This window comes from Hemicordylus capensis, chromosome 6 (assembly GCF_027244095.1).
Source record: "Hemicordylus capensis ecotype Gifberg chromosome 6, rHemCap1.1.pri, whole genome shotgun sequence".
NCBI lineage: Eukaryota > Metazoa > Chordata > Lepidosauria > Squamata > Cordylidae > Hemicordylus > Hemicordylus capensis.
This window is the reverse complement of record NC_069662.1, coordinates 170,386,535-170,409,239: the sequence shown is the minus strand read 5'-3', so window position 1 is coordinate 170,409,239 and position 22,705 is coordinate 170,386,535. Positions and strand designations below refer to the sequence as shown.

Genomic DNA, 22,705 nt, shown 5'->3' with positions numbered 1-22,705 from the left:
GGTTGAAAGACAGGAAACAGAGGGTAGATATAAATGGAGAGTTTTCACAATAGAGGGAAGTAAGAAGTGGGGTCCCCCAGGGATCTGTACTGGGACCGGTGCTTTTTAATTTATTCATAAATCATCTAGAAGTAGGGGTAAGCAGTGAGGTGGCCAAATTTGCAGATGGTACCAAACTCTTCCGGGTAGTGAAATTCAAAACGGATTGTGAGGAGCTCCAAAAGGATCTCTCCAAACTGGGTGAATGGGCAACAAAGTGGCAAATACGGTTCAGTGTTGGCAAGTGTAAGGTGATGCACATTGGGATGAAAAACCCCAACTTCAAGTCTACGCTGATGGGAACTGAGCTGTCGGTGACTGACCAAGAGAGGGATCTTGGGGTTGTGGTGGACAGCTCGTTGAAACTGTCAACTCAATGTGTGGCAGCTGTGAAAAAGGCCAATTCCATGCTAGGGATCATTAGGAAGGGGTTTAGAAATAAAACAGCTAATATTATAATGCCCTTATACAAAACTATGGTGTGACCACACTTGGAGTACTGCGTACAATTCTGGTCACCACATCCTAAAAAGGACATTGTAGAACTGGAAAAGGTAGAGAAGAGGGCAACAAAGATGATCAGGGGCCTAGACCACCTTTCTTATGAGGCAAGACTACATCACCTGGGGCTTTTAAGTTTAGGGAAAAAAATGAGTGCGGGGAGACATGATAGAGGTCTATAAAATCATGGATGGTGTGGAGAAAGTGGAGAGAGAGAAATTCTTTTCCCTCTCACACAACACTAGAACCAGGGGTCACTCCATGAAATTGATTGCCAGGTGGTCTAGGACCAACAAACGGAAGTACTTTTTCACACAACGTGTGATCCACTTGTGGAACTCTCTGCCACAGGATGTGGTGACAGCCAACAGCCTGGATGGCTTTAAAAAGGGTTTGGATGACTTCATGGAGGAAAGGTCTATCAATGGCTACCAGGGAGGGCTGTGGGCCACCTCCAGCCTGAAAGGCAGGATGCTTCTGAGTACCAGTTGCAGGGGAGTAATGGCAGGAGAGAGGGCACGCCCTCAACTCCTGCCTGTGGCTTCCAGCGGCAGCTGGTGGGCCACTGTGCGAAACAGGATGCTGGACTAGATGGGCCTCCTTTGGCCTGATCCAGCAGGGCTGTTCTTATGTTCTTATGTTCGTATGCACTTATCTCTCTGAGTTTCTCCAGATCCACCACCTTGGCTTCGAGGGAACAAACTTGTTCCCTGAGAGCTAGGAGCTCCTTGCACCGAGCACACACCCATGACTTCTGCCCATGGGGCAAACAGTCATACACGTGGCACTCTGTGCAATACACTGGGGAAGTGCCCCCTCCCCTGCTGGCTTTCTACCTTTATGACCACTTGGCTGTTTAGAGTATTTGGAGAGTGTTTGTTTAAAAGTTGGGTCTTAGCTGAAGTTGTTAGCTATTCAACAGTTTAAACTTTATTGCACAATAATATGAAAGAGGGAGTAGTACTTAATTTCTCTTCCTGCTGAGCTCCTTGTGATCAAGGGAGCTCCTTTCAAGATCCCCCACTAAACTCCATGCTAAACTCCTGTATACCTGTTTGCTAACTCCTGTATTTCTTGTCCGCTAGCCTCTGTGCTTGTCACGCTGGATTATTCAAGCTATAGTGGAGGCTTACAAGTCTCAAGGCCAAGACCCACCCAAGGGCATCAGGGCCCACTCTACAAGAGCGGTAGATTCTTTGGCCACCAATCTGTCAGGCGTCTCCATGGCTGAGAGCCAGAGAGCAGCCACCTTTCACAGAGGTGCACCTAGGTAATTTTGGAGCCTGGACCTCAAGGTCTTTGGAGGCCCCCCTCCCCTGCAAATTAAGCTCCATCATGCTCTACCAGGCAACCATACCACCCAGGACAGAACAAAGGAGATTTGGGGGCCACCAGGGCCGAAGGAGGCCCTGGACTTCAGCCTCAGAGTCCAGGGGTAAGAGTGTCTCTGCCCCTTCATTAGACACTATGCACTGCACCTCCAAGGATGTGCATTTCGGGAGGGGTGTCTTGAAGCCAGTTCTGTCCTAATGCCACATGAGGTCAGTCCAAGAAACCCAGCTCCTATAGGAGCTTGCTATGCTAATTGCCCAGCTAATCGCACTCACAATCTTGGCTAAAAAGCCGGGCTAGGCGGTGCTGCCCCACCAGGATCAGGCCCCACCCCAGCAGTTCTCATGAGCAGCCTCACCCAGGCTGGGCATCCCTTGAACAGCCTCCTTGTAGAGTCCTCCTTTGTTTGCATCTACTGAGGATGCCCTCCACCAGCATCCCCTTCGGCCCTCTGTCACCAGAGGCTGCCTCCTCTCTTTCCCTACTACCACCACCACCACCACCACCTCATTGCCAGGCCATACAGAGGTCCCCTGAGCCAGTGCAGCAGCACATGGCTTTGCTAAGACAGCCTCAGTCCTTCTGCCCACATTGCCAGACACAGAACCACCCATGGGTGCCATTGCAGGAATCAGTGTGTTTAAATTAAAAAGCTATTGGTGATTTTCATGACCTATAAGGCATGCAACCTGTTCTTCAGGCAGCACTTTAGCACACTGCCAGGGTATACATGGAAGCAGCTGTCAGTCAGCCATCTGGCCAGTGTCCAACCAAGCGGCTGTTGCGTCCTGCACCTTCCTCCCCTCGTCCAGTCCCCTGCCCCCACCCCCACCCCCACCCCTCCCTGCAGTAGTTTTCCCCCTGGCAAACAGGCTCGGGAAGTATTGGCTGTTCTGTGGGCTCTTCTTCAGAAAGCAGTGGGTGTCCTTTCTCCTTGCGTGTATTAAGAACAGAGGAAGCTGCCATCTACTGAGTCAGACCCTTGGTCTATAGAGCTCAGTATTGTCTGCACAGACTGGCAGCGGCTGCTCCAAGGTTGCAGGCAGGAATTTCTTTCAGCCAAATCTTGGAGATGCTGCCAGGGAGGGAACTTGGAACCTGGATGCTCTTTCCAGAGCGGCTCCATCCCCTGAGGGGAATCTCTTGCAGTGCTCACACTTCTACTCTCCCATTCAAATGCAAACGGGGTGGACCCTGCTTAGCTAAGGGGACAAGTCATGCTTGCTACCGCAAGACCAGCTCTCCTCAAAATTGTGCAAGATGGCACAAGTGGTGACAACTGACACAACATTTCAGTCTCTCACTTGCAGAGCTCCAATCAGATACCACTGCCTCACCTTGAGGTAGCCAAATACCCCTTCTACAACATGGCCACATCTGTTAAAAACCGTGCTGTAGTTTGCTTCTTTCCAGTTTCTGTGCCCCAGGTAGGATTTCATGAGCCACCAGCACGTTGGGTAGGTGCCATTGGCAAGGATAAATGGAGAAACTTGGGTCCCCCAGACTGGAATGGTGGGGTTGCCTGAGACCCCAACCCCCACATCCATCCCATTAACCCAGCAAAGTTCCTGAACACAAACACATGATGGTTCTTGTCGCTTTAGCCCACTTCATTGTCAACAAACTTTCCTGATAGTCCCAAAGGAATCTATTGCCTCCAAAGAACGTCTTCCCAATCGCTTGCCATGTATGAACTAGATGTTCCTTTTGAAGCTTGAAATGCTATAGTATAAATTGAACATATATGGGGCATTTGGGATGTGTTTAGAACGACATGTGATATATCTTTCTGAGGAGTGAATTCATAGACTGGGGATCAACATTGTTTAGCCTATAGTCTTATTTATATTAAAAAGTATTTGATTATTATGCAGAGTGAGGACTAGATTATATATTGGGGTTCTTCCTTCTTCATCAGAATTGTTTGTTGTTGTTTTTTAAACTCTACAAGGTTTTTTTGGAGACATATCCTAGGTTCATCACCAGAACATCTTGTCAATGTTGCATGCAGATTATCTATGTGATACTGTATGCATATAATGTATATTATATATATACACACACAGATGTATGCATGCACACCCTGCCCCCTACAGGAAGAGAATCGGCTAAATATCAATGATAGCACAAGTGGAACTGTGTCCTCCTGTCCTGTACTACACATTCTCAATTTATTCCTCAGGGGCAGTTGGGACAACAGAGCCTCAACAAAGGGACACAGACTGAGCAGTGCCCCTGCTCAGAGAGGAGAGCTGGTCTTGAGGCAGCAAGAATGACTTGTCCCTTTAGCTAAGCAGGGTCCACCCTGGTTGCATGTGAAAGGGAGACTAGAAGTGTGAGCACTGTAAGATGTTCCCCTCGGGATGGAGCCACTCTGGGAAGAGCATCTAGGTTCCAAGTCCCCTGCCTGGCAGCATCTCCAAGATAGGGCTGAGAGATTCCTGCCTGCAACCTTGGAGAGGCCGCTGCCAGTCTGTGCAGTGTTGTGAACTATGCCTGGTTTCGCACTCTGTATATGCTCAGAGGGAAAGAGGGAAAGTCACATCATACACAAACTGAATTGGTTCTTGGAGATGGTGACCATGTAGGATCTGGGCGTGCAAACAGAGATAGAGAGAGACACACTCAGAAAGTTCAATGGGCTTTATTATAAAAAGTTGCTCAACAGGATAAAATAATCCACATTAAAAAAATTGTTTCCGATTCAAGGTGTAGTGTAATGTGCCTAACATATGTGTGTGCATTAAATCTTCCTAAAGCCTAATACAATTCAGATACAGGCAGAAAAGAGTGGGGGGGAGGTAGACTGAGGTTGGTTTGGGGAGATTAGTAGAGGGGGAAAAGGGGGGGGAGGAGAAGGGATCAGGGGAAGGGGAAGGGATGAGTGGATTCCAGGCTAGTAGGAGCAGCATATTTACCAGGATCAGAGAGACTTGAGAGCGGAGATCTTTTCAGCTGAAGGAGGCCTCTGGCTGGAGACAGGAGTTGTTGCAGTGCTCAAATCACGGCTGAGAGTCAGAGCACCGTGGCTGGGGGAAAGTCTTGACTTCTTACTGTGCAGTAGAAGTCACAGACAGTTCCTGTCCATGAACAGAGTTCCTGCCTCTAGCCCCGCGGCTTAGCAGCAAACTCTAGGGATGGCATGTGAGCAAGATTACCCGTAGGCATAAGTCTGCTTGTAGGAGACAGTTCCTGTCCATGGGCAGAGTTCCTGCTTAGCCCCGCGGCTTAGCAGCAAACTCTGGCATTGCTGTGAGCAAATCTTGCTGTAGGCACAAGATAGCTAAACTGCCATGTCCAGAGACTCCTTCTTATAGTGGTTCCATCCTTTGATGTCCATTTGAGTCTTCTGGATCACAAAAGGCGTTTATTCCTGCTATCCTCTGAATATTGTCTTTTAATTACCAAAAATCTCTCAGGATATTTGGTCAGTTCAGAGAGATCTCCATCTCATCTTCTGTAAACTGCTATCTTGAGGAGGGGACATAGTCCAAAGCAAATCTTCATCCCAGATGTGCTAGCCTGGCCCCAAAAGGTGTTAAAAGTCAGGAGTTAGTGAGAATTAATTCTATTCTGTGTGAGACGTTCAATACATTTGGCTGGCACAGAAGCATCAGTGAGGTAAGAATTAAAGTCTACAGACGGATCTCTGTATGCATCTACCTATGTTGAATCTCTATAGAGAGCAATTGACAAGGATTAACACTGGCTTCTTGCAACAGGAAGGGTGGGGGGGAATCAGCCCCTGGCTTCTTTTCCACAGACATTGTGAGTCACATTTTTAGCATATGAGTAGCTCAGGCCAAGCCTTTGTGCTTACCCATTTTACAAAACAATGCTGGATTGCCTCCTGCTCCACAGAGCAGTTTGAGATCTAGCATGCCAGTTCACCTTGAGTTCAGGAGTTAATTCATTTCTTAATATAAAATGAAATCAGACACAGGCCTATATTTCACATACTTCTGAGTTGGTACCTCTGGTTCTGATATGTTATAGACCGTTCATAACAGCAGACAATACTAAGCTAGATGGACCAATGGTCTGACTCAGTATATGGCATCTTCCGTGGTTCCTACTCTGGTATACACCCTCACTTTTTTGAACCACTGCATGCTCTGTGCATTGTAATGGGATTGATTCTTAGGGTGGTGATCATTGGGTGCCGTATTGCATGAGCATGAGCACATCTTCCCCTTTTTCTCCCCAAGCAGAAGAGGAGCTGGCCAGGGTGGTCCAGCAGCAAATGGCCAAGCTGGAGAGCCAGCTTCAGCAGCTTCAGCGGCAGTTTGCAGAGTTCTCTGCACAGACCAGCCAGCGACTGGACCGCATGGAGGAGGACATCAAAGCTGCCAGGTTTCCTGGTGTGAGGGAGGAGGAGGAGCAGCATGCAGCTTAGGATACTCTCCTTTTGTAAATATCGAAGAACTTTGTTTTTGTCTAAATAAAAGAACTTTATTTGGAATATCATTGTGGTGTGGTAAAGGGAGGAAAAAAGGAAAGTTTGGGGAAGATGTTGTGAACAGGAAGGATGGGCCCTGCACAGGGGACATTAGAACGTGGGTGGAGTCCTGCAGGGAGCAAATGTCCTCCTTGCAGTGGGTAGGGATGGGCCTGGACCGGTCCGGAGGCCATTGTAAAGGCTTCCGGACCGGTCCGGACCTGGGCAGTCCGGTTCGGGTGGGGGGGTAGCTTTAAGAGCGGTGGGAGGGTTTACTTACCCCTCCCTCTGCTTTCCCGCTCTGGCGCCGTAATTGGGGTGGTAGGATATCTCCCTGCCACCCCTCCCCTGCTGTTGCTGTAAAAAACTCCCAGGAGTCCTTTGTGCGCGCACGTAAAGGACTCCTGGGAGTTTTTTACAACGGGGAAGGGCCGCCAGGGAGATATCCTGCTGCCCCAATTACTCCTACAATTATGGTGCCAGAGCGGGAAAGCAGAGGGAGGGGTAAGTAAACCCTCCCACCGCTCTTAAAGCTACCCCCCACCCCAGTGCCGGACTGCAGTTTGGCGGTTCCCTGCACACCCCTAGCAGTGGGACCCCCTCTCTTCGGGACTGTCAGACTGCAGCTGGCAAATCTTGCGGTTTCCCCTGCACAGCCCAATCCCCTTCTCATGCTCACATTGCGCGAAGGAAGAGGAAAGGGAAAGTCAGGAGGGCCAAATCACTCCAGAGAGAAGGGAACTTATTCAAATCCACAATAATAGAAGCTCAGTTGGAATGTATGCCAGGAAGGAGGAAAGGGAAGAAGGCCATCCTTCCAAAATTGGAAGGCCCGTCCAAATGAGGAGAACAGAAAGGAACACAAGCTCTGGCAAAAGAAATGCAAGGTGACACAATAAGGGAGGCAAAAAGAGAGTTTGAGGAACATTTAGCTAAAAACATCAAAGGGGATATCAAAAACATCTTTAAATACATCAGAAGCAGGAAACCTGCCAGGGAGGTGGTTGGGCCATTAGACAATGAGGGCATGAAAGAGATTCTTAAGGAAGATAAGGACATTGCAGATAAGCTGAATGAGTTCTTTGCATCTGAAAATATGCTGAAATGATCCAATTCTTTTATTACCTCAGTAGGCTTTTTGTACAATCAGAATCCCAGAGCCCAATAACCACACCTCTTAAAACTTAAAAACATTTTTCAAAGTTGAGGCATATAAACATATAAAATGGGGGGGAATCTATAGCTAAAGATACATAAAGATGGTAGATGTGTTGCAAACAATTCATGCGTGGCAAAAGATAGATCAAAATATAAACAGAAGCAAAACTAATTTTCTAAAACATGAAATGCATAACAGTTAAACCAGTTCATTCATCCCTAATCTTGGGGTCAGCTTGTTGAAGATGCAGAGTTAATGTGTGGCAGCTGTGAAAAAGGCCAATTCCATGCTAGGGATCATTAGGAAAGGAATTGAAAATACAACTGCTAATATTATAATGCCCTTACACAAAACTATGGTGTGGCCACATTTTTAGTACGGTGTATAGTTCTGGTCACCATACGTTAAGAACTACATTGTAGAACTGGAGAAGGTGCAGAAGAGGGCAACCAAGATGATCAGGGGACTAGAGCACCTTTCCTCTGAGGCAAGACTACAACACCTGGGGCTTTTTTGTTTAGAAAAAAGACTGCAGTTTGAAAAATCCAAGAACAGGAGTCACGGGTATAAACCAGCAAGGAAAGATAGAGGCATAAACAAACCACTAACACCGTGACCAAAGACCTTAGTATAAACTTAATGCATTTATATCCTGTCTTCTGAATCTCGTATATACATTTGATGAATTCAGACTCAATAGTCATAGAAAATACAATAGTATACAATGAGGTCATTCACACAATCGAAAACTGTGTTCTACCCAGGTTTGGGAGCTGTGTGTACTCCCAATTTTTGATTGCGTGGAAGCAAGGTTAGAGGAAAACCTGGGTAGAAGTGATTGTGTGGAAGCAAGGTAGGAGAAAAAGCTACTTTTGTCTTTTTTAAAATAGTTGCTCTGTATGATTATGTAAGCAGAGCACAAGCATGGGGAAACAGCATAACCTGCTCAAACCACCATGGTGTAGGGGTTAGAGTGCTGGTCTAGGACTGGGGAGACCCGAGTTCAAATCCCTGTTCAGCCATGAAACTCATTGGGTGACTCTGGGCCAGTCACGCATCCAGGGGCGTAGCAAGGTTGGAGTGGGCCCAGAGACAAGATTTTAAAATGCCCCCCCCCAAAGTCCAGGGCCTCCGCACACCCCAGGCCCCCAAGGATTTAAGTCTGATATTCCAAAATAAGTATGCTGCCTGCAAATACATTTCACTGAATACACACACACACGTCACAATATATAGTGATATACATTGAGTACTATACATTTGTATTACTTTTAATGCCTAGAACACACTAGAAAGATAAATTATTAAAATGGGCCCCTCGCTGCAGATTAGCCAAGGAGACTTTCAACCATGCAGGGTGAGCCTATGTTTGTTTTCTCAGAATTCTGAACAAATTCAGTCAAGTTTGATTGCAGGAGGTTTTTCACAGGAGGCTTTTAAAGCCCTTTAAGACACATCTCCTCTGGAATGGAGGTGCTGCATTCACATGTTGGCCAGATTGACCCTGAAGTCCCTGCAAGTTATTGGGGAGCAGTTCACACACAAGAAAAATAAAATAAAAGCACCACACGTGCTTCACAGTTCTCACTCAGACCTTCTGGGTTGCAAAACAACTTGAACATAAGTGCATTTATAAATGAATGAATGAATAAATAAAATTAATAGAATACTGTTCCAGAAGTTTTTGCAATTTTCTGCCATGAAACAAGCCACTTATAGGACTTTTTAGATAGTTTTTTTTTAAGTCAGCAAATTTTCCAAGCTGTTTCAAAATAAATATTCAGAGACTTCTCAGTCCCTCCCCCCCCCCCATATCCAAGCCCTATGGCAAGCAGATCCCTATATATCCGGGGGCGGGCGGGGCGGGAAAGGTAACCACAAAAAGGAGTTCACACTCGACCTGGCAGCAGGGGGTCTTCTGCTGCAGAGATCAGTGGTGGCCACTCTGGCTGCCTCCTCCTTCCTGGCTGGCTTGGGCCCTACTCGAGTTCAGGCTTCACTGCGGCCTACACGGAGGCCTCCGTGGAAGCCCCATTGCCCACCCGCCAATCAGCTGAGAGGCGGGAGAAAAGGAGCTCTTGGCAGCTGGGCTGCTGCTTCCATTGCGGGCCAGTAGAACAAGCAGGAGAGACGGCGAACAGGGCAAGTGGCTGAGAGGCTATGGGGCTGGGCAGGGGGCAATGGGGAGTCACATGAGGTGCCCCTGGGGTGCCCCTCCAGGCAGTGGGGCCCCCAGACAACTGTCTCCCCTTGCCCGATCCTTGTTACGCACCTGCACGCATCTCTCACCCTAACCTACCTCACAGGCTTGTGGATAAACACAATCCTGTACACTGCTCTGGGCTCCTTGTTGGAAAGGCAGGATACTAAATAAAGGAATAAATAAGCAGGTGTGTTTCCCCCCCTGTCACATCTGCCGAAAGAGGCCCTGCCCCCCTAAGGTGCTTCCCCTGCAGCCTGCATGCCCCACTCTCTCTGCCTTCTGAAACCTGCTGGTTTTCTTCCCCAGACACACCCCTCCCTCTTCTCTAAGCTGGATCTCTGGGCCACCTTTTCCAAGCTCTGACAGGCATATGGTTGAAACATGCAGATTCCCCGCCTGTGAGTAAATCAACTCCTAACCCAGGGGTCAACTGACAACTAACAGGAAATGTTCCAGACCCAAATAAAGCAAGATAAATGGCGGGGATTGGGTAAAGATTTGAAAATAGCCATTGCAGAATGAATAGTAGTCCACAGAATATTTCCCCACAGGAATAGCCATGGGTATTCCTCCAGCACAGGCCTGCACAACACAAGACCTCGGGGCCAGATCCGGCCCACCTGGACTTTCTTTGCTGGCTCTCAGGTAGGACTCCCCTGCAGCACCAGCAAGAACTATGAAGAGCTCTTGGCCTGTCCTGCTGACCAGCAGCAGAAGTTCAATGCCGTTGGCCGCTTGAGGCCAGATTCCCCTGCCCCTGGACTGGGGCCTGCTGACACCATCCCTTTCCCCTGACTCCAACCCTCTGTCCCCTCACTTTCATACATAGTTCTAATAATTAATGTGCTGGAAATTGACCTTGACTCCCTCATACCACTTCATGGTGGGTTCTGTCTCACTGGGGCATTTGAGTTGTGCACCCCTGCTCTAGCACCATGAATTTAAAACATATGCATAAAATCCAACAGTTTAGCCTATTTATATATATAAAACAGGAAATTCTGGAAAGAACTAATCTGCCTGCTTTCCTTTCACTACAATCTTAATTGATAATTACCATCTTCACAAGTTAGCCCACTTGTGAATCAAAGATTCAGACATCCACTATTTTGAATTGGGGTGGATGACATCACAAACTACACTGTCAGGGTGTCCCCGTATCAAATTGGTTCCCAATTTGAGTCTCAAACATCCATGCGTCCACCATCTTGAATTAGTGTGGATGGCATCACAAACTACATCACTGAGGTGTCCCTATGCGTCATTGCAGCTGTATCAGATTTAGTTCAAATGGATGAAATGGTTCATAAGTTAGCCCACTTGGGCCTCAAATGTTCACATATCTGCCATCTTGAACTAGGGTGGATGACATCATCACAAACTATGCTGCTGAGGTGTCCCTACAACTATTTCAAATTCAGTTCAAGTTGGTCCAGGCATTGCAAAGTCGATAGCAGGGGAAACACAGACACACAGAGAAAACTGGGTGATTTCATGAGCTTATTTTCCTTAAGGAAAGCAGCCTAAAAACTCCATTCATTGAGTTCCACCCCACCCCCCGAATATGCTCCTTAAGGTGTTGTGGGGGGCCTGTGTTAGCCATGCCCCCAAAGAGTGATCAAGGGATATGCAAATTATTCCTGGCTGTACTGAAGCATTTTATCTTACTTAGAACGTTCAGACCAGAATACAGCAATTAGTCTCAAGGTGGCCAAATTTTGTATAGCTATTTGTAAGGTCAGGCACCACCTTTTGGGCTCAGGCCTTTAATTTGTATGTTTTTCGGTATTAACCGTTAACCTGGCATCAAGTACCACTAGCTGGAATAGACAGTAGGACAGTCAGGTATTGTGGATGGAGCCATGTATTATTATTATGCAGGGTCTGTAAACCTTTTATTGTATCTGGTCTCTGACCAAAATAAAGACTACTACCACTTCCTGGGTGAATAAAGTCACGAGTGGCTAGAGTGCGCTGGACTAGGACTGGTAAGACCTGAGTTCAAATCCCCATTAAGCTGTGGAACTCACTGGGTGACTCTGGGCCAGTCACTTAAATCTCAGCCTAACCTACCTCACAGGGTGGTTGTGAGGATAAAAAGAACCATGTACACCACTCTGGGCTTCTTGGAGGAAGAGCGGGATAGAAATGTCAAAATAAATGAAGAGATTTGTGAACTGGACATAAATTCTCTTAAGCATTCTCTTCCCCTCCCGGTGAAGAATGTTCGGTGGGTGGGGAAAGACCGTGGGACAGAGGTTGGAAACCCACGACTCAGAAGATGGAGCACGTGTTCTCTTTTGGTCCTGAGGGCAGGACTAAAACCGACGGGTTGGATATTTTTGAGGAAGCAGATTTGGGCTTAGGAGGAATTTCCGCACTGCCAGAACTGTTCAGGAGCGGAGCATAAGGAAAGCCTCCCTGCAGGTTGGACTTGCCTTTGCAGGTGATTCCAAAACAGGGACTCCACCATCAGTCATGGATGCTGCAGCAGTTTTCTACAGCAAACACCAGGTTAGAAGCACTGCCAAGATCCCTCCAGCTCCAAGATCCTGCAGATGCATCAGCACATGCCCTGCTCAAGGAGCATGCAAATGAGGCCTTTGCATGGAGCCTTTGAAGTCTGGTGTTTGCATTATAATCAGGTGAAAGAAAAGAATGAAAGACCACACAAGGAGAAGCCCATTGCTCAGGGCCGGACTGGGGGCACTGAGAGGGGGGTGGAATGTATGTGGGGAGGGCGCCAGGTTTTGAGCAGATTGGGTCCTTAAGGGTGGGAGTATTCACTGCTGCCGAGGGAGGAGGGGCACCCCACAGGTAGGGCGCACCAGGAATATGCCCTGTTGCCCTGTGGGCCAGTCCAAGCCTTCCACTGGTCTTGCCAATTCACAGAGTCCGACTAGGTCAATTTGCATCCTTGGTGCTGCTAAACATTTACTTGCCAAATGTAAATAGAAAAGATCATCTGCTAAGATCATCTGGAGAGGTCCGTCTGCACCTGCCGCCAACTCATCGGGAAGGGGCCTCCTTCTCCGTTGCAGCCCCTGGACCTTGGGATGTGCTCCCTGTTGAAATAAGAGCCTCCCCATCTCTGGCAACTTTTAAAAAAGCACTGAAGACACATCTATTCACCCAGGCTTTTAATTAGATGTATAGTTTTAAATAATTTTAATATTGGGTTTTAAATGTTTTTAATCTTTAAAATGATTTTAATTATTAATTTATTTAATGTTTTAAATGATTTTAATTGTAAACCACCCTGAGACACACATTTTAGGCAGTATAGAAATATTTTAAATAAATAAAATAAATATAAAGAAAAGGCCATGGATTCTTCTGAATACCTGGCTGGCTCTCAGCAAGAATAGGAACATAGGAAGCTGCCATATACGGAGTCAGACCATTGGTCCAGCTAGCTCAGTATTGTCTTCACAGACTGGCAGCGGTTTCTCCAAGGTTGCAGGCAGGAGTCTCTCTCAGCCATCTCTTGGAGATGCTGCCAACTTGGAACCTAGATGTACTTCCCAGAGTGGCCCCATCCCCAGAGGGGAATCTCTTCCAGTGCTCACTGTAAGCTACTTTCCTGCAGCACATTTACAACGCTGTAGGGCAAAAACGCATCATTAAAATCTGAATCAAGGCATGGGAAATGTGAACGCACCCTGCTGACAGCGTAGTGACACTGATGTGGCAACACAGGCAATCTGGAAGAGCACTTAGTGGATGTGGTGTGAGTAGGTTGCAGTGGGGGATCTGGAAAATGCCCGGATGCACTTTGCTGAGGAAGAGCCATCTCAGGGGGAAGCTGCCTTTCAGGGATGCTCCTCTGCATGACTGCCCTTCTCATGGAGGAATCCCCAAGCCGCTTCCAGGAGCCCCAGAATGCAGGCTGGCTGGGGCATATGGCCAGGGAGCAAAGCCAGGAAGAAGAAATCTGGGGACCCGCAGAGAAGCAATCTTCACCCTCTGAGCTGCAGCAAGCAAGAAGGGGGAGGCAGGCCTTGTTATCCCCGTAGGCAGGACAACGCATGGAAGAGGAATAGCAGTGCGGGGTGGCCCAGGTTGGGCGAAATGTTTATAACCTTCTTCCTGTTTTTCTCGAGGAGAATAAAGGTTGCTCTGGGAGCCGCTGGGTGCTCTTTTCAATCATGTGAATTCTCAGAAATGCTGAACGGCAGATGCACTTTCGTTTTTGCTGTTTGCTCTCCCTGGGGTTATTTTCTGAACTTGGCTTGGCTTCCTGAATGATTATATATGTGCTTGCAAAAATGTGCTGCAGAGGCACGCAGAGCCTGAGGAGCCCCTTCTTGTCTTGAAAAACAGCCACTCGGGCAGGAGTCCTGCCGACAGCAGCATGTTTGGAGGGGGGGGAGGTTAATTCTTCCCCTTCCATCATTTCCCTGCCAAAAACCTCCCCCTGAAGTGCCATTTTGCCACAAAGTGGCTATTTTAGGAAAACCCCAGTCCCACAGAGGGGGCCCAGCTTTCCCCTGCCTTTGATGGAAGTGCATGGCTATTGACGGAAGATCGTAGCATGGGAGTCCTCCTGGCCTTGCCCCTGTCTCTGGAGGGCCAGTTGGCAGTGGGGGAAAGAGTGCCCTTGATCCGCTTCTGCTGGGATGCCGACTGGGAGCCTGCTGAGAGGGAACCAGTTCTGACTTCTGCTTCTCTGGCTTTGGTGACATCCAGACTGGACCACTGCAATGCTCTCTGGACAGGACAAGCAGCAGCTTTACTAGTGGGCCGTTTGCTCCCTGGCTCAATGCAAAGAGCTGCTTTTGACTGTCCAAGCTCTGCCCGGGTTGAGACCTGGATGTCTGGAGTTCCACATTCCCCCATAAGCACCTGCCAGGATCCTCAGGTCTCCCTCCCAGGCCCTGCTCTTGGCTCCATCACTGACACAGGGCTCCTTGGCAGAGACGGAAGACGGAGCCTTCTCAGTTGTGGTGCCCTCACTTTGGAACGCCCACCCAGAGGTGCTACATTAGTCCCCCTCTTTGAAGGTTTTAAAAGGAAATTGGAAAGCCATCTTTTTAAAGGAGCCTTTCAAAATTGGTTTTAACTGAGTTTTCACTTGTTTTAATTCAGATTTACTCCTATCTGCTCTGTTGTCTTGCTGTTGCATTTTTATGTTTGTTTTCATTTTTCTATGGTTTTGTTTTGTTGTAGGCCACTCCGAGAAGCAGTGAACTGGAGAAGTGGGGTAGAAACACCTGAAGCAAACCAAGGAAGGTCTAACCAGCAAACTGAACCCTGATTCAATGTTTTCCTTTGTCATTCCCTTTCTCCTCCTATTCTTCAGGCTGCCTGCTGTCCTGGGGTGGCTCCTGAATGGGACGTGCAAGGCAGAAAATGTCATGTCTTTCCTCCATTTGTTGTGGGGATTCTGTCAACACCCTAGTAGAAGCCTCGAACAACCAACATTAGGGCCATTGACAGAAGTGCTTCCCTCTGCCCCATTTCAAAATTAGCACCATGGTATTTGGAATGGCAGGAGCCGAAGCGGCAAGGTAGACAACCAGAGCGCAGGTGGAGAAGGGCTCTCCTCGAAGCTGACAAGGCTCAACAAAGGGCTCATTTGGGGGCTTATGCTGGGGCCATACGTGCAGCAACGAAGCAATTCTTTTCTGCACGCATTGCATCTGCATGCCCATGTCTGTCAGAATTATCCAGAATAGTGAAGGCACTAATTCAGATTCCTCCTTCCCTGAATTCAAATCTAAAGCTATCAGAGAACCACTGTTACACGTGTAAAGAGTTTGGGGTTTTTTTGTGGGGGGGATGAAATCTCTTGCATCCAGGCCAACATACATCCCACCACTGGTGCAGAATTAATTATGGAGATGTCCAGCAACTCCCTTTATATGGTACAATTGGACCAGTCTCCATCTGTGACTTCAGGGGACATGAACAAGCTGCCTGGATCTGTGCTGTCCACTATTTGTAATACTGACCCTTGGGCAGAATAGCTTCCATCTTCTAGCAGGGAAGTCACCAGAGAGCGCCCTGTGGATATTCTCAGTGCCTCTCTGAGGGAGGGCAGGAGGGCAGGCATCTTAAGGAGGATGGTATTAGCCCACTTTTGCAGAAGCCTGCATTGGATCTCATAGCGATGAGCAATTAAAGGCCAGCCTTTCAGCTGCCATGGCTGGGCACAATGACTGAGGGAGTGGTGGCTTCTTAGCTCCAGGAGGTTTTGGAAGAAACAGATTACCTGGATGGACCCACTTCAAAGTGGCTTTGGGGCAGGTTGTTGTCGTGTCCCCATCTGTTGCCACCCCTTCCTCCTCCAGTAGCATCTCAGAGTTGGATACAAAAGGGGTAGAACTGGAGCCAGCCCCCATTCTGGACACTACCAGTGTAGTAGAGTGTGGGAAGGCTAAGCTGGACCACACCACTGAACCAGAACGTGAGGAAGCCCTGAGGATGGAACCCTTTGTGGAAGCCCCTTCATGGTCAGGGGCCCCCGAGGCAGCACCTATGGGACCTGAACCCACCACAGAGCCAGCCTCTGCTCCATCACCAGACCCCACCAATGCCACCAGCAATCCAGGGAAGAACAGCTGGAACGGAGAAGGAGCACCAGACTCTGGACTGAGGCCTCTTTAAGGCTTGGACATTCCATGCATGGAGACGGAGCCTGGGAAGAGTGATTTGGTCTCCAGAGGACTTGAGGGATCAGCCTTCCTGCAGACAGTGGTGAGTCAGCTTGTTCCATGGGGCCCTTTGAGGGAACTGCAGCCTCATCCCAGCCTGGTCCAACCCTGCCTTGCTTTGCCTTAGCCTTGCCTGGGACAGCCTCAGCCTACGTTCGGACACAACGTCAAAACCAGAGGTAAAAATTCCAGAGGTTTGAGGTTTGGCCAAGACAAAGCATGCTTGCACCCAGGGAAAGGGGCCCCTTCCCCTACCAACTGGTACAGAAAGTAGAATGGGATGGTGGTGGTGATGGTGTCAAAAATGGCCCATAACTGGATCCTTCTGCACACATATGAAAAAAAGTGGAGGGTACGCTTGTACAGTCTATCTTTACACAGTATATGTGGCAAGAGAGGGGCCCAATCCTCTCTTCCCAGGGGAGGGAAGAGGGGAGCCACAAGACCCTTCCTCCCCAGCTGCGGAAGACAGTGGTGCAAGCGGTGTGAGGAAAGGGTTAAAAGGTCTTCACCCTGCTGAGGATGGCAAACACTGCCGAAAAGGCATGATTGCACTGAGCATGCTCGCTCTAATACATCATGGCCAATGGTTGCAGCTTCACTAGTGTGTTGACGCCTTGCCCACAGCATGGTGACACAAATGGGACATTGAAATGAAGGAGAAGTAACCTTGCTTCGTTTCTTCCTTCTATTAGCTACAGTATACACACTAGATGGCTGTTGCTGTCCTTGATTGGGGCTACCCTTCCCCAGAAGGATAAGAGTACATAGTTGGGGAGTACTTCTGGATCCAAACCTCTCTCTCGTTTCCCAGACTGACGCAATGGCCAGGGGTGCTTTCTGTCAGTTCCAGCTGATATGCCAATTGACTCTTTTTCTGGAAGAGAATGACCTCAAAACAGTAGTGCACATGCATGCTGGAGACCTCTAGGCTTGACTACTGCAGTGTATGCTGCATAGGGCTGCCTTGGTATGTAGTCCAGAAACTTCAGTTAGTACAAAGCAGTCAGGTTGGTCTCCAGAACAACATGCAGAGAACACATTTCTCTGATGCCAAAAACACTACACTGGCTGCCCATAGGTTTTTTTTGGAGGGGCGGAATACAAAGTGTTGTCCATTACCTTTAAGGCCCTAAACAGCTTGTACCACTTCCTTTGAGAGAGACCCCACGACTTGTGGAGCTCCATTGCTGAGGTCCGTTGACAGCGGCCACCGTCCTGGCAAGCGAGATGCCCCCATGCAGCAGCGTTCTACTCACAGACATGGCGCCACTGCTTACGAACACATGGCCGCCGCCACCACTGCCACTGTGGCTCCTAAGCACAGCTTCATCACCGGAGCAACAACATTCCCCTGATTCCCAATGGGAGCATCGTCACTCCAGCGGTGATGCTGCGCTTAGGAGCCACCGAGGCTGCTGGTTGTGTGCAGACAGTGGTGGCCTGCTTTGGAGGAGAATGCTGCTGTGTGGGGCCGTCTCGCTTCGAAGGATCGTGGACTGCTGCACCATATGCAGGTCCGGGTTAGCTGCTCTGATTGCCCATTGAGGAAATAAAGATCCACCCACATTTTTATTCCAATAAAGAGACAAGGATGGGCATGATGTATCAGGGTAACCTTGTCCCCAACAAGGAGGTTCGTTCCTGGGCAGATGGAGCCCAATAATCATCAGCCCAGACGAGATAACAAGATCAAAGGTTTTATTCTGCCTTAAGAACAAAGGTGTTACTTTGGCTTTCGCGCAAAGCAAGACAAAGGACCATTACAGAGAGCATACATTTATACTCTTAAAATTGTTCTCCAGAATAACATGTTGTTCAGCTACATAGCAAATACGTCATCATGACTTGCTAAGATTAGGGAATAAACCACAAACATGCAGGCAGGCAGACAGACAGCCTTATCTCCCTTCTTCTACATAACACATTCCACAGATGGTCACTGTAACTTATGGGGGATGGAAGACCACTAGATAGAATACACAGTAGTAAGCATCCTTCTAGCAGAGCAGATCCTTGAGTTTAGTTAAACATAATGGCGTTGCTTATGTCATGCTGTGAACCTCTATGTATTTCTGATTTACTCTACATCAGGCAGACTAAAGCTTCTGGGAGTTCTTCTTCTTTTCACCTGAGCTTTGGTTGCTGTCAGCATGAAATCGCAGCTTGAGGAAGCAGAGCTTGTCACAAAATGGCAGCTTAGGAAGGTGGAACTAGCTGCAAAATGGCAGCATATATAAGGTTTTCCATCAGCAGAACAAGGAGTGTAACCGTTCAGTCCCTGAAGTACCACAGAACTTTGCTGCAGGGTGGGAGAAAGAGAGGCTGCCTTGTGGGGGAAGAAACAGGCAAGAAAATAATGGGAGACAAAGTAAAAGCAAGAGAATTTTAGAGAGAAACTTAAGATGGTGCGGACCACACCCCCACTCAGCCAGATTTGCAGTATCATCTGAAAAGGGAGGCAGGGCAAAGCAAGCCTAACTGCACGGAGAGGCACTTCAGACAAGTCTGGGATCTACCAGTGGTTCTTGAGTTCCCTAATGCCCACCCCAGGTTTAGCAGATTCCGCAAGGATGGAAAAAGTAAGCTCTGCAGAAGCATCTTGCCACACAGGCCTGCTGCTCCAAAACAGAGTAACAGAGGCCATTCACACAACCAAAAACAAGTTTGGGAGCTGTGTGCGCTCCCAATTTTCAGTTGTAAGTGATTGTGTGGAATCAAGGCAGGGAGAAAAGCTGGGGAGGACAGGGCTAACCTACCCTGCTCCCATACCCAGCATTTGACCAAGGTCGGAGGAAAATGTGCAGGCTATTTGACCTGTAAATGAGCTGGGCTGTGTTACAAAGCGTTTTCAGCTAGGATGCATTTTCCCAGCCTCCGGATGGCCATACAGCTGGTGGTGTGGGCGCCCCAAGCCACGTGGCCAGGAGCGTAACAATGATAGGGCAAGGGGAGACAGTTGTCTGGGGGCCCCACTGCCTGGAGGGGCACCCCAGAGGCACCTCATGTGACTCCCCATTGCCCCCTGCCCAGCCCCATAGCCTCTCAGCCACTTGCCCTCTTCGCCGTCTCTCCTGCTTGTTCTGCTGGCCGCAATCGAAGCAGCAGACAAGCTGCCAAGAGCTCCTTTTCTCCTGCCTCTCAGCTGATCGGCGGGTGGGCAATGGGGCTCCCACGGAGGCCTCCGTGTAGGCCGCAGGGAAGCCTGAACTCGAGTAGGGCCCAAGCCAGCCAGGAAGGAGGAGGCAGCCAGAGTGTTCTCTGCAGCAGAAGACCCCTTGCTGCCCTGCTTAACCCAGACCAGCATTTGCCAGGTCGAGTGTGAACTCCTTTTTGTGGTTACCTTTCCCGCCCCCCCCCCATATATAGGGATCTGCTTGCCATAGGGCTTGGAAATGGGGGGGGGAGGGACCGAGAAGTCTCTGAATATTTATTTTGAAACAGCTTGGAAAATTTGCTGACTTAAAAAAAACTATCTAAAAAGTCCTATAAGTGGCTTGTTTCATGGCAGAAAATTGCAAAAACTTCTGGAACAGTATTTTATTAATTTTATTTATTCATTCATTCATTTATAAATGCACTTATGTTCAAGTTGTTTTGCAACCCAGAAGGTCTGAGTGAGAACTGTGAAGCATGTGTGGTGCTTTTATTTTATTTTTCTTGTGTGTGAACTGCTCCCCAATAACTTGCAGGGACTTCAGGGTCAATCTGGCCAACATGTGAATGCAGCACCTCCATTCCAGAGGAGATGTGTCTTAAAGGGCTTTAAAAGCCTCCTGCGAAAAACCTCCTGCAATCAAACTTGACTGAATTTGTTCAGAATTCTGAGAAAACGAACATAGGCTCACCCTGCATGGTTGAAAGTCTCCTTTGCTAATCTGCAGCGAGGGGCCCATTTTAATAATTCATCTTTCTAGTGTGTTCTAGGCATTAAAAGTAATACAAATGTATAGTACTCAATGTATATCACTATATATTGTGACGTGTGTGTGTGTATTCAGTGAAATGTATTTGCAGGCAGCATACTTATTTTGGAATATCAGACTTAAATCCTTGGGGGCCTGGGGTGTGCGGAGGCCCTGGACTTTGGGGGGGGGGCATTTTAAAATCTTGTCTCTGGGCCCACTCCAACCTTGCTACGCCCCTGCACGTGGCCAGGAGATGGTCAGGACAAGAGGAGGATTGTTTGGGGGGGGGGGGTATCTCAATCTTTCCTCCCCTTCCCTGCCCACCGGTGCTGCGTTCCCTCTAATTTTTATAATCAGTGAGTGGAAAGAGTTTTGTCCTGGGTGGCAGCATCCAGTCATTGTGTGCACACAACTCTCTCTCTCTCAGTCACCCCCCCCCCATTTTTTTACTATTTTTTACACAAATTTTTTTTTACACAAATTTTTTTTTACACAAACTTTAAACCCTTTTCCCCCTGCAGGGCTGGGGGATACCTGCCGCCATCTGCCACCCTCCCCCCCCCGCCCCAGCTCCAGCCTCTGTGGGCTCTGTCTGGGGAGCTGCCACTGCCTCTTGACCTCCTCCAGCTGCAGCCGGACCTGGAGGAGGCGGCCCGGCTGGTGGGGGGAGGGAGGAGGCAGCAGTGGCACGGCAGCAACCTGGCCGGGGAGAGCGCAGAAATGCTTCCCAGTTGGTGATGGGGGGGGCGGGGGGACAGGCAGTGGGGGGGGCTGCGCGGAGGCCTGGGAGTTGGTGCAGGTGCCCGCTCCTTGGAGGGAACAGTGTCCCCGTGTGCTCCCCACTGGGCTGCAATGGTGGGGAGAACCATGATCTTGAACCTAATATGTGCAGCTCAAACACTGCAACAGGCCGTGGCCGCACACAAATCCTACTCATTGCAAAGAGGCTTGTGCAGATGTTCCTGGTGGGTTATATGCTTAGTCTGTATTTTGCACTGTACAACGGGAGACGCTGCAGAAGAGGAAGCAACCCAGAAGTTCAGGGGCCTAGAGCACCTTCCTTATGAGTCAAGGCTACAACACCTGGGGCTTTTTTGTTTAGAAAAAAGACTGAGCCGGCACCATGAGAGAGGTCTAGAAAATCATGCATGGTGTGGAGATTTGAAAGATTTTTTTCTCCCTCTTGCATAACACTTGGGGTGGTTTTTAATGAAAGGCGGTATAGAAATTCAACAATAAATAAATAAAAATAAACAACACTAGAACAAGAGGTCATCCCACGAAACTGATTGCCAAGCAATTTAGGACCGACAAAAGGAAGTACTTTCCCACAAACACACAATTAACCTATGGAATTCTCAGCCACAAGATGTGGTGACAGCCATCAACCAGGATGGCTTTAAGAGGGGTTTGGATAACTTCATGGAGGACAGCTCTGTCAACGGCTACTAGTCTGAAGACAATAGGCCAGCTCCAGCCTCAGAGGCAGGATGCCTCTGAATACTAGTTGCAGGAGAGTAACAGCAGGAGAGAGTGCATGTCCTCACCTCTTGCCTGTAGGCTTCAAGTGGCATCTGGTGGGCCACTGTGTGAAACAGGATGCTGGACTAGATGGGCCTTGTTGGGCCTGATCCAGCAGGGCTGTTCTTATATCCTTGTGACTGACCGGCTGTCCTGACATTTTGCCAGCAAAGACTTAATTGCACACCCTAGAGCAGCAGTTTGAGCCTAAGAGAAGTAAACAGGTCCCTCGATCCGGCCTTGTGTCCTTTCTCTGTGAGTGTGCGGCTTGGCTGAAAGCCTGCCTTGTAGATGAAGGATTCCACACAGTCATGACATTTCCCAGAAAGGGCAGGTCATTTCTTTCACTTTCCAAAGTAAGTTGCCTCCCCGCCCTCCCCACCACACACTCACTCCTCTGCTGGTTTTCTAGTCAGATTTTGTGCTGCAGTGCTTCTTGGATTTCCCCCAGGATTCAATTCAATGCTGGTTTTCTTACGTTTCTTCTATAAACTTGTTATAGAACTTTCTCATCAAAATGTTTATTCAGAAAAGGGTTTACTTTACACTGCAAGGGTCTGTAATGATTTTGCAACGTAATCCTTTCAGTGAACCTTCATTCCATTTGCTGGTCAATGACTGAATAAAGTGATCCCCACCTGCCCCCACTCTTCATTCCAGCCTTGGTAGGAATGCTGTACCTACAAGGGCCCCAGTTCCAAGGGAAACCAGACTCCGAGGCTTGCTGCAGGACCCTGGAATTTCTCACCACGCTGGGAAGTGGGCCAACCCCCCTTGCGTCCCAGTCCGTGTCATGTCTGGTCACTGTCTGAAACAGAAAGTATGTATTTATACTTGATCATATTTTAGCGGGCTGCTGGACTAGATGGGCCTTGGGCCTGACCCAGCAGGGATGTTCTCATGTTCTTAATCCTGGGAGCCTGACCTGCTCCATCTGGCTTGGGGGGT

The 22,705-nt window shown here is 48.6% G+C and overlaps 2 protein-coding genes across 4 annotated transcripts in view; both read left to right on the top strand.

Moving 5' to 3' along the window:
* Positions 1-6,328, top strand: part of LOC128329535 (GTPase IMAP family member 7-like) — a 38,977-nt gene extending 32,649 nt beyond the window's left edge. The window contains exon 5 of the mRNA XM_053260929.1: positions 6,084-6,328. Within this exon, the coding sequence (XP_053116904.1) occupies positions 6,084-6,268 (185 nt within the window). The 3' untranslated portion in view covers positions 6,269-6,328. The remainder of the gene's footprint in view (positions 1-6,083) is intronic.
* The window catches only part of LOC128329530 (uncharacterized), a 215,141-nt gene that overhangs the window by 80,398 nt on the left and 112,038 nt on the right, over positions 1-22,705 (top strand). The window lies entirely within an intron of this gene.